This window comes from Gopherus evgoodei, chromosome 21 (genome assembly GCF_007399415.2).
Source record: "Gopherus evgoodei ecotype Sinaloan lineage chromosome 21, rGopEvg1_v1.p, whole genome shotgun sequence".
Taxonomy (NCBI): domain Eukaryota; kingdom Metazoa; phylum Chordata; order Testudines; family Testudinidae; genus Gopherus; species Gopherus evgoodei.
In genome coordinates, this window is record NC_044342.1 from 1,036,058 (window position 1) to 1,048,239 (window position 12,182).

The 12,182-nt window shown below is 51.4% G+C and overlaps 1 protein-coding gene across 1 annotated transcript; it reads right to left on the reverse strand.

Moving 5' to 3' along the window:
• Positions 1-2,514: 2,514 nt before the first annotated feature.
• Positions 2,515-8,904, reverse strand: LOC115638237 (olfactory receptor 10S1-like). The gene is made up of 2 exons (XM_030539818.1): positions 7,993-8,904; positions 2,515-2,541 (listed from the first exon to the last, which is right to left on the reverse strand). The coding sequence occupies exons 1-2, from the start codon at positions 8,902-8,904 to the stop codon at positions 2,515-2,517; spliced, it is 939 nt and encodes a 312-aa protein (XP_030395678.1).
• Positions 8,905-12,182: the final 3,278 nt, after the last annotated feature.

The following is a 12,182-nucleotide window of genomic DNA, read 5'->3' on the forward strand; positions in this document are numbered from 1 at the left end:
CATTTATGGAGGACAGTCTTACAATATGCATCCAGATATCCTCCAACCACACACGCTGAAAATTGTTCCACTTTACTGCAGCTCTGTAACCATATGGGAACCAATCCTGTCTGTGTTCTGTGCACATCCAAAATTCCTGCTGAATGACCTGCCCTGGGAGCGAGTTACCAGTGACCCAGGGCTGTAGCGGAAGGAGGGTGAAGGTGGTGGGGGGAAGAGCTCAGGGCTGGGGCAGCAGAGGGTACGGGTGGAGGAGGCAGAGCCCAGGGCTGGGGCGGCAGGGGATGTATGGGTGGGGGGGCACTGGTGAGGGGGAACGGGGGAGCCCAGAGCTGGGGCAGCATGGGATGTGGGGAGGGGAGAGCCCAGGACTGGGGTGGAAGGGGGTGCGGGTGGAGGGGAGAGCCCAGGGCTGGGGCGGCAGGAGGGGCAGGTGGGGGAGGAGAGCCCAGGGCATGGAGGATCTGTTGGTCCTCAGTGTCCCATCTTCAGAACAGGCTAGTGCCATACTGTGATTATTTCAGCAAGCACTGAAGGGCCTCATGGAGGATAGGTCCATCAATAGCTATTAGCCAGGATGGGCAAGGATGGTGTCCGTAGCCTCTGTTTGCCAGAAGCTGGGAATGGGCGACAGGGAATGGATCACTGGATGATTCCCTGTTCTGTTCATCGCCTCTGGGGCACCTGGCATTGGCCACTGTCGGTAGATAGGATACTGGGCTAGGTGGACCATTGGTCTGACCCACTAGGGCCGTTCTTATGCTCTTATGTTCTTATGCCTCTATAGGGAGCCTGATGGGTGCTTTAAAAACAGATAGTGACAAAGGCTCCCTATCCCCAAGAGATTACGTGTGCAGCCCAGAAAGGCAGACCAGAAGTGAGAGGGAAAACAGTCACACAGAAAGCAGAAAGGACTTGCCCAAGTTCATACAGGTGCTAGTGGCAGAGTCAAGGAGTCATCCTGAGACTGTTGGTTCTTTAGGGAAGGGACTAGACTATCTGTCTGGGCGTCTACACCCCCTCGGCACTACTGCCAATAATGATAAAACCCTTCTACTATCTGCACTGAAGATCTGTCCACCAGGCCAAGTTGTTTTTCTATGTTCTTGCAGAGAAAGGCAGGATGAGAAACAATAGCTGGACATTACAGCCAGATAAATGTGAAATAAGTAGGCTTGGCAGAATTCAGTTTTGATGGATTCTGTCCATGGTTATTTTTAAGCATTTTTAATATTATTTTATCTATTTGTACAGAATTAGTAGTGGGAGGGTCAACATCACATGAAAATATAAAAGGTCAATATCCCTAAATTAAACTATAGTAAGTTCTCAGGCAGAATTTTCCTTAGTTTTGCCTATTGGTACATTTCAGTTTTTATGGATAGAAATATTTTTTCATCGGTTTATGTGTGTGCATGGGGAAATTAACGTTTAACAACATTTACCAATAAAAATCTGATCTTTCCAAGCTCAGAAATAAGACCTACAGTTTTGTTTTTTTAACAGTGAGGGCGATTAACTATTGGACTCAACTGTCAAGGGAAGTGATGGGTTTCCCATATCTTGAAATCTTCAGATTCAGATTGGAGGCTCTTCAGGAAGATGTTTTACCCATGCACGATTTATTGAGATGAATACAGGGGCTACTGAGAGAAATTCTCCAGCCTGTGTGTTACGGACGATGAGACCAGATGATCTAAGGGTCCCTTCTGGCCTTAAACTCCCTGTTTCAGCAGGTGTCAGTCCCTATAAAAACAATGAGGAGTCTGGTGTCACCTTAAAGATTAACAGACTGATTTGGGCATAAGCTTTTATGTGTAAAAACCCCACTTCTTCAGATGCATGGACTCCTTGTTGGTTTTGTGGATTCAGACTAACATGCCTCCCCTCTGATAGTCAGTCCCTATAGTTCGTCATATAAAACTAAGCTGGGGGGAAGGAATTGCATCCTGGTGTTCAGCTTTGTCCAGAGCAGGTGGGGTGCTAATAGCAACCTCATGGTTAAAACACAAGGCCAGAGCCTGGGAGATCTAAGACGTGAGTCTCACTGTTATTAGTGGCCTGCTTTCCGGAGGCACAACCTGGCTCCTATCAGCAGTGTCCTTGTTCTCATTTAGTATCAAGCCTTCCCATTTTTTTTTATACGGGAGGCACTGAGACTATGGTAATAAGTAACAGCATAAATCCCTAAGGCAGTGGCTCTCCACCTTTCCAAACTACTGTCCCCCTTTCAGGAGTCTGATTTGTCTTGTGTACCCCCAAGTTTCACCTCATTTAAAAACAACTTGCTTACAAAATCAGACATAAAAACACACAAGTGTTGATGAAAAATGGCCGACTTTCTCATTTTAATATAAATAGTGTCCTGACATTTCAGTTGATGAACCTCCTGGAAGACCTCTGCGTACCTCAGGGGTATGCGTACCCCTGGCTGAGAACCACTGCCCTAAGGAAATAACCCAGGTAGCTGCAGCAATAGTAAAAATGGACCATCTGTCACCTCTCATTAGGTTCTTATTTTGTGTGAGACACTTTATCCTTCTACACAGGACAGTTTTGTCTTTATAAAAAGTACATAAGAACTTAAGAACGGCCAGACTGGGTCAGAACAAAGGTCCATCTTGCCAGTGTCCTGTCTTCCGACAGTGGCCAATGCCAGGTGCCCCAGAGGGAATGAATAGAACAGGTAATTTAGAATTAAGGGCCCAGAATAGACACGGGCCAGATGACCAGTGGCTGGAAATCCATCATAGCACCATTGGAGTCAATGGGCCAGACCTGTAGCTGGGTGAATTGGTGTCGTTACAATAAACTCAATGGTGCCAGATCTCCAGCTGGTGTAAATCAGAGTAGCCAAAATACAGATGCTGAGCCTCTGGTCTGCTGATGGCTGTGAAGCAGACAGATCCGCAAAGCTGCACAGCTGTAACTAGAGTTTTAAGGAGCTGTGCAGTGTGTTTTCCTGTTGCTTGGTGAAAATGTAGCCATGTAATTTCTGGTTCCCATTGCGGCTCATTAAAAAACTTGCAGTTCCTCCCTGCCATGACTTTTTAGTTATTGCCTTTGCACCCTGCTTGCAAAGTGTGTAAACCCCAGGGCTTATTAGGGAGAGCTTTGAATTAATGCCCCCACAGGGCTTGTTGGCTGCAGCATGAGAGGTTGGCAAACAGCAAGTGTATGTTTGGAAAGAGAAGGGAATTGTAGCTAAAGGAAACCCGGCGGTATGCAGAGGAGGGCTAAGTGAAGGCCAAAAGTCCCTGGAGAACAATTACAATATAGGAAGCAGAAGCACACGTCTAATGCCAGCTTCCCACCTGGGGTAAATCAGCCCGAGGCCGGTTGAGTTCAATGGGACTCCACTGATATATTCTGGCTAACAAAATGGACCGCGGTCCATGGAGAATTTCTCAGCAATAATCCCTGACAAATGGATGCTAAAGACAAGCACAGAGTGGCACATCACAGTTAAACACCCTGTGACGCAGATGGCTCTTGGGTGGTCTGGAAATGGGATACGGGGCCTTCCCCTTCTTGGGGGTACCAGCTCCAATCCAGTCCTAGAGCAGGGGGGTGGGCTGGCTCAAGTGGTGGTGGTGGGGGCAATGGGATATGGGTCTTCTCCCCTCTGGGGGCAGCTGGCTCTGATCTGGCCCAAGGCCAAGGGGACTGGCTGGCTCAAGGGGTTAGGAATAGGATATGGAACCTTTCACCATTAAGGAGTACCACCCCAGCTCCAATCTGGCTCCAAGCCGGCGAATATGGGAATGGCATATGGGGCACTGGCTCCAGTCCACTAATGGCTGAGAGTCATTAGTGCAAAGGGGCTATTCGACTGGCTCAGTAAAAGTATCTGGCAGTGGCCCACCCCGCTCCCAGGGCACATACCAAGTAGAAACACTGAGACATCGGGCACCAGCTCCCAGCCCTGTTGTATTGCTTGTTGGAGATGCCAGGTGTCAAATGGGGCAGTGACTCTGAACTCCCTTCTCGCCCCCTGCTGGGGAATGGCTCTGAGTCCCCATGTGCTGCAGGGAGTGAGGTGGGAGGTTCAGCAGGGGGCGCTGTCCCCTCGCAGTCGGTGCTCATCTCAATGCCCCAGTGTGGTGCTAGGGGGTCATGATGCATCGGGAATTTCCCTCTCTTGGGTTAAGCTTGAAACCAACCCTCTGCTACTAGTGGCCTTGTCGCTTTCCTTACAGCTGGTGTCCAGCCCAAACTCAGACTCAGCTTGTCTCATTCTGCCTTCTTCTGTTCACTTTTTTGGTTTGAACTTGGTACAGAGCTCTTCTTCCTCTGCTATAATGCACCATTACAGTGCACTGTAAAACAGCCACAGTGTCCCACCCCAGACGTGGCTACCTTTCAGCAGTCATTGAGGCACCTCACAGGTGGGTTATTTAGCTAACATTTTCCAAGCAGTTTGAAGCCTTTATGTAGTGGGGTGGTCGCCCCGCTCCCTCCTTAAAGGGCTTAGAACAGCCCAGGAGAGGGCTGTGATTGGGGAAGCAGCCTCAGCTGGGGCCACGCCCCAAACAGAACACAGCTTGCCCTTATAAAACAGTTGTAAGACAGGTGCTCTGAGACTCTTGCTTTAGAGGGAGAAGGGCCTGGCTTCTGGGGAATGCACCTAAGGTGGAGCAGGGCTGGGGGAAGGCAACAGGAGCTGGGGAGCTCCGGCCTGGAAACACCCCCAGGCTGCCGGCCTAGTGCAAGGCCAAAAGTTACTGGGGTTGCAAAGGGCAGCCCATGGGTAGGCAGAAGCAGCAGGCCCGAACCCTCCTTACTAGTGATGAGTGGCAATCATACTGCAGTCTGCCCCAGTGAACGGAGGCTAGATGGGGACTGGCAGTAGCCACGACTGAGGCAAGGTGAGGATAGGAGGATGGGGGTTCCCTGGGGAGGGGAGAGCCACCGAGACTGTGGAGGAGCTGCAAGGGGCAGCACCCAAGTGGACAGGGGCACTGGGGTCCGGGAGGGACTCTGGGGCCCAACGAGGCAAGACAGGGGTTTGCAGAGGGCGCTCCAAGGCTGTGAAAAAGCTAATTCCCAGGATGACTGCAGGAGGCGCCGCAGTGGTGAGTCCTCACCCCATTACACTTTGGGTGAAAAATCCTCAGGATTGGCAATCAATCCAGCTACAATTAATCATTACAAAGGATCAGGCAACAACAGCTAATACTGTTTAAAGCACTGCACCAGCTTTCTATTGAAAAAAAGTATCAGTTTTTATTAACACTCAGCATCCAATAAATATAAGACAGGATTCCACAGGGAAAAAATGGGCTGCAGTCATTATTATAACTGGTTTCCAATACTCTTTATATGAGTGAGATGAAATAAGGTAACTCGATCGATAGATTAGAGATTGTTTGCAGAGTTGTAGCCATGGTGGTCCCAGGATCTGAGAGAGAAAAGGTGGGTCAGAGAACACCTTTCATTGGGACAACTCCTGTTGGTGGAGGGGCCAAGCTTTTGAGCTAGACGAGCTCTTGCCCAGCTCTGGAGGAGGGAACTTGAGTGTCACAGCTAAATACAAAGAACATTGGCCCAGATCCTCCCACTGATTTCAATGATCTGGAGTTTTATTCTTGCTATTTTCCGGATGTAAGCAGAGTCAGGATGAGCTCTACCCTGACATCTGGTGATAACTTATGGCAAGTGTGGAAAAGAATTTCAGGGGCTGATCTTGTTTGCATAGGCACACCCACCCCACCTAGCATAGCCCACAACAGCCTAAAATGGTCACTTTAACAGCTGTGGGATCCCCAATTTCTCTGTTATTGGGGCAGGAGGAATAAAGTGTTGTTACCCTGATTATGTGAATGAGGGACTATGAACTGGTTTTAGGACAGAGGATCTCACCATCAACTAAGTAGCACTCGCTAGAAAAGGGACATAGATTCCAAAACCCAGTGAATTGAGAAAGGCTGGGGATTGGTATGTGTGGTTGATGGTATGGGTGCTGTTTGAGGACCTGGAACACCAATTGCAACTCCTTTTCTCTCCACTGTTGAACAGTAGAGCTAATTTTGATTTTATTAGAAATCTAGCCAGAAGCTGCTGAGAGCTGAATTCACTTTGGGCCAATGGTGCACCAGCACTAGGGCTCTCCTACTACAAGCTGAAATCAGTAAGAGCTGAAATTGCTAAAAGAGCTAAACTTATTGAGCTGAATGCTCTGTTAATTAGTGGGGGAGCCTGGAGATATATCGCTAAGCAGCTGGCAGAGCGGAGCTGTTTGCAGGATGGTTGGACCAGCCCACAGAACAGCGAGTGGAGTGGCTTTCAGGGACAGCTGGAGTGGCTCACAGGTTGGCTGGTGAAAGGGAACTGTTCATGGTGAAGGCAGCAGAAGAATTCCACAGAGAGGTGGGGCAGTCAGCCTTGGACTACAAAGAGTGCCCATTAACATTAACATGTGCCCCCCCATTTCCACCCAGGCTGAGGGGGTAAAACTCTGCAGATAAACTTTTGAACTCTGGGGCAACATTGACCAGGGAAAAAGACTTTTGGGTTGTTGGACTTTGGGGTGATTAGACTTAAGACCCTAAGGGGAAAAGGATATTGCCAAAACTTACTTGGTGGGTCTTTTGCTCATGGTTTATGTTATGAATCCTGTTTGTGGTGTTTCCTCAATATGATGCCGCATTGTTTCCCTCCTTTATTAAAAGGATTTTGCTACACTCAGGCTCTGTGCTTGTGAGAGGGGAAGTATTGCCTCCTAGAGGAGCCCGTGGGGGGTGGTATGTGAGTGTCCCAGGTCACTGGGTGGGGGATCGAGCCTGTTTTGCATTGTGTTACTGAAATGGAACCCCTGGGCACTGAACCTGGCCCTTGTTGCTGCCAACTCAGAGGGGCAGAAGGGTTACACAGATACAACTGAAATAAATAAAAGAATCAAACCCTGAGGCAGATAACACAGCTGCAGCAATAGTTAAAATGGTCAGACTGTCACTTCTCTTCAGGTCGTATGTTGTATAATAAGGGGTTCACACATGTTGTAGGAGATCACTGGCAATGGAGCGGTCACTTAACATCTCTGCAGGACAAAGGAAGTTTAGTAGGCACCACATTATGTTACAAAATTGTTGTAATGAGCAAAGAAAACAGGGTCTCTGTTGGTTGGGATTCCCTCCAAGGCCTGTTCCACTTGGCTGATCCAGCTCTGGGAGAGCATTTCATCCAGTTCCCTGGGGAAACTCACTTCTACTCCAGATCTCATCACTCAGGTCCCTTTATTGGGCATACAGCAAAGCTACGCTGAGTTGATCTGACTCACCTCACCCCACTGATGACGTGTTTGAGCAACTCGCAAATCTGTCATGGATTTAGCCCCCCAACCACCCCAAGGGAGGCAGGAAAATGACATTAAACAAACAAAAAGTGGATTAATGCAGAATTCAGTGCAGCCACTCCCCCTGCACGGGGCAGCCTTCATTCTGCAATAACAGAAATTTGGGGTAGTTAATTTCCATGGCTGTGTCTATCCCAGCAGACACTAGACTAGTCCATCTCCACGTACATTCGATGCAGCAGAGTGGACTGGTGGGTCAGTGAATGGTTTGAACTGTCTTGCTTTCTCCGAGGAGTTATGGCTCCAAAAAATGGCTGGTGGGGAGCCCCAGGGCTGTGATTGTACCAGGCGATTAGATCCTCAGTGGTTACACTGTTGTTACAGGGAAACTCAGCGGAGTCACGCACTGGGAGACTTCAGAAGCCAGAGACACCTCCTCATTGACTCCCCCACCTCGAAAAACTGCCACCATTGAGCTCAGACTGTGAACAATAATCCAAGTCCTGACCGGAGAGCTTTTGCTAGCCTCGACCTACCAAAATGGCCAGATAGAAGAGAAATGTTGGCTGGGCTACCATAAGGGTCTAAGAGGACCTTGCACCCATGGGAGATGGGCATCTTGTGTCCTTGGGTTTCTTTGCAAGTCTCCAGGATTTGGGTCTGTCTTATGCATGCAGAGAAAGTGTTTGTCCACAAACTACTTTCCTCAAGGCCTTTTTCATCTCCTTGTTCCTCAGGGTGTATATAAAGGGGTTCAGCAGAGGGGTGACTGCAGTATAGAATACAGCCACTGCCCCGTCGGATGCTTGACTCGAAGAGGGATGCAGGTATATGAAGACTGGGGGCCCATAGTACAGCAGCACCAGGGTGAGGTGGGCGCTGCAGGTGGAGAACGCCCACTGCCTCCCTTGGACCGTGCGGATCTTCAGGATGGCAGAGGCTATGTAGGCATAAGAAACGCAGATGAGTAGGAAGCAGCTGGCCCCCACTGCCTCAATGTTGGCCAGAATGACGACCTGGTTGGCTGCTGTGTCGGCGCAGGCCAGCTTCAGCATGGCGGGGATGTCGCAGACAAAGTATTCTACCTGGTTGGGGCCACAGTAGGGCAGGCGAAAGGTCAGGAAGGCCTGGATCACGGCATGGATTGAGCCGGTTAGCCAGGTGCCAGCTGCCAGCCACAGGCAGGTCTTTCTGCTCATCACCACGCTGTAGCGCAGGGGCTGGCAGACGGCCAGGAAGCGGTCATAGGCCATTACCGTATAGAGGAAGCACTCCGTGCTGCACAGAAAATGGAAAGTGTAGAGCTGCACCACGCAGCCGCCAAAGGAGATGGCCCTGCCACTGGGCCCCACCAAGCCAGCCAGGATCTTGGGCACAGTGACGGAGGAGAGGCAGGTATCAAGGAAGGAGAGGTGGCCAAGGAAGCAGTACATGGGCAGGGCCTGGAGTCGAGAATTGCAGAGCACAGTCAGCAGGGTGAGGGTATTGCCCATCAGGGTGAGCAGGTAGAGGAGGAGGAAGAGGAGGAAGAAGAGAGAGGGAAGCTCCCTGGTGTTTGGGAGTCCCTCCAGGATGAATTCTGTCACCGGCGTTTGGTTTCCTGGCTTCATCTGCTTCCCCCTGTGCAGAGCAACAGAAGCTAGAGCAGAAGATATCCTAGTATGTTTCTCTCTCACACAAGCACACACAAGTTATCCCCCACCCCCCCATACAGAGTTCACTGGAGTAGCATGACACCATAACTCAGAGATCTTTTCACTCTAGTATCCCACCAGCCCCTCGTCGCAAGCCAAAGCACAGTGATTATTCATCCCCTCCGGTATCTATCTAGACCCCATGACTGTTACATTTAAAAGTCTGAGGCTCTCCCATGCATTTTTTCCTCACAATACCTGGGTTTTCCAGCCTGTGAGCTGAGGCACAGTACAGCTCAAAGTCACACAGGAAGCCCACATCAGAGCAGGAGATTTAAACTGAGGTGTCTCAGATCCATGGCTAGTGACTTCCCTGCTGGACCTTCCTTCCTCTGATCTTGTCTCCTCTCCCATCATCTGTGAACAATGTCCTGCTAGTGTAGGTAGATAAATATCCAGTGGCGGCTCACACTTCCGGGAGCTGCAGAGCCCGAGCGTGGCGAGGGAGGATCTGGGGGGTACACGGGACCCATTGCCCGCATGCATCCAGTGCAGGAGCCCCCCCGTCCCTGGGGGGGGACCAGGCCACAGTCCGGGAAGGCGCACCCCCCAGCATCCCCCTCGTCACACTCGGGTTCTGCGGCTCCTGGAAGTGTGAGCCGCTGCTGCCCCTTCTGCTGCTCTCCCACACCCCCAGTGCCTCAGCACTCCACATGGAGTTTTGCCTCCACGTGGAGCCAGTCTCACCAGCATGGGCCCGGTAAGAGGAGTCCCGGGGGGCAGTTAGGGAGCAGAGGGAGGGATGGATGGATTGGGAGTTCTGGGAGTCCTGTCAGGGGGTGTGGAGTGGTTGGATGGGGCGTGGGTGTTCCTGGGGGTCTGTCTGTGGGCAGGGGTCTTCATAAGGGTTGGGGCAGTCAGGGGACAGGTAGGGGGTAGTGTCCTAGGGGTGCAGTTGTGTGGGTCTCAGGAGGGGGCAATCAGGGCTCAAAGAGCAGGGAGGCTTAGGTAGGGGCTCCAGGAGGGAGCAGTCAAGGGACAAGGAGCGGAGAGGGGTCGTCTGATTGCGGCAATCGGAGTGGGAAGTGGGAGGAAGTGGAGGGGGACTCGGGCAGGACTTTCCCCTCCATTTTGATTGTTGAAATATGGTAACCCAAAGTGAGGGGGGAACCAGGGGGCGCATGGTGGCTGGCGCCCATATACATCCACTGCAGCCTACCAGGCGCCCCCAGGGAGGTGCCGGGCCACAGCCTGGACAGGAGGGGTGGGAGGGCGCAGCTACTCTCCGCTAGCAGTGCCACTGCCACCTTTGCAGGGCTGCTGCCCCCCTGCACTGTGCCAGCTCCTCCATGGCTGGGGCTTGCCGCCACCGCAAGTGGGACGCTCTGGCTCTCTGGTGCCCCCAGAAGGTGGCTCCTCCCTGCCGAGCTGCTGCACCAGCCCAAGCCCAGCAAAGCCAGAGAGTGGACTCGGGGCAGGGGCCACCAGGGTGGGGTTGGGAGGGCTCTCAGGGGGGCTGTGCACCCTGCAGGGGAGTGCAGGGGGCGGGGAGAGGGGGACCTGGTCTGGGGAGCAGCCCCTGGGCACGGCTGGCCCCTGGGGTCTATAAAGGCTCGTTGGGGATTTGTCCCTCAATGAACCAATGGGCAAGGTAGAAGTTTCGCCTAGGTGGCAAAATATCCTTGCACCAGCCCTGCCCCGGGGGTGCATGCACCCCAGGTTGAGAACCACTGCACTAAACTGATAATATCTGCATTTTAATTTAATTTTAAGTGAAGCTTCTTAAACATTTTAAACAACTTGTTTACTTTACATATAATAGTTTAGACTTCTAGAGAGAGAGACCTTCTAAAAACATTAAAATGTATTATCGGCACACGAAACCTTAAGTTAGAGTGAATAAATGAAGACTCAGCACACCACTTCTGAAAGGTTGCCGACCACAGTTCTATTGCATGATTCCAGTTCCAATTACAAAACTTGTCCACACAGGAAAGTCAACATCCAGAGTGCTGCACAGATGACAGCCAGCATGAAATCAGGGGATTTGTATAAAGCAGGAAGGGTGGTGCCCTCTCCTGATCCAGGAATGAGCTGATCCCGAACTGGGAGAGGTTAGGGAGAAAAGACCCACTAGAGGCAGATGAACTCTTAGCTGCCCTCTGTAGGGTTTCTTGTACCGAGTGTCCTAGGAAACAGCTGGTAGCAGAGCCTCAGATCAGAGCCTGGGCTGGATGGACCTTGGGTTAACCTGCTCTGGCAGTCCCTCTGTCCCTAAAGAAAAGCCACTCCCCAGCTCAGACACACTCACCACTCTCACGGTACTGGGATGAGGAACAGCCGCTTCATTGTCTCCGCTGTGGCAAAGTGCCTGAGTCAGCCAAGTATTTGAATGATATTTTCACCCTTGGGTACACTGCTCACCATGCTCTTGGGAGCTAATTGTCTGACCCAAATCCAGGTGAAGCCTCGCCCCGGGTCTCTCCTTCCCAGACCCTGTCAGCAGGGGAGAGAGGGCATCCCATCGGGATTCTTCACTGAGTGTCTGACGGTTCGCTACCCAGGGCTGCGTTGCTGCTAGCTTCGTGGAGATCATTTTAACATGCCTCTGGCAGCTTCCAAGATCCCAGGAGCTTTACTGGGACGAATCTGCATCAAGCATGATCTAGTAGAAAAACCGGCAGGCCAGGCACTGTGTGTGTTTGTGGGGGATGGGGATGGGTTGGGACTGAGGGGCAGCAGGCAAGCTAAGACTGAGGAAAGCCCATTGCTAGTGTATCAGTGGGTAACCCTTCATAGTGTAAATCCCCCAGAGTCAATTGGAGTCAATGTGGCCAAATCCCCATCGGGTGTAAATCAGCCAGAGCTCCACTGGAGTCATCGCCGCACCTCTGAATTAGAGCAGCTGCACAGCTGGCCGATGTGAATACTCACTAATAAATAGTTCTTGCCAATTCACCGTATGGGGGTCTGGGACGGAATTTCCCCCCAGGCAGTGACCGTGGGGTTTTCTGGCCGGTCTCTGCAGTGGTGGTGGTGGTGGGAGGGGTTGTAGTCTCTTGCCAGGGTCACTTGGATATGTCTCACTAAATCAAAACCCCACCAGTGCATGGAACCCCCAGGCCATGGTGCATCTCGGTCTCTCCTGTTCTCTGCCTGTGGATGTAACCACTCTGTCTCATTTCCTGTGTTGGGTTCAGGGGGAGGATGCTGGGTGGGTTTGGTGGCCTGCGAGGTACAGATGAGCAAACTGG

Bases quoted from the DNA above. Each gene is read 5' to 3' on its own strand.
- LOC115638237 (XM_030539818.1), bottom strand. From the start codon at position 8,904: ATGAAGCCAGGAAACCAAACGCCGGTGACAGAATTCATCCTGGAGGGA. The intron at 2,542-7,992 runs GTTTGTGGACAA...TGTCCTGTGTAG, and splicing joins AAAAGGCCTTGAGGAAAGTA to AAGGATAAAGTGTCTCACAC.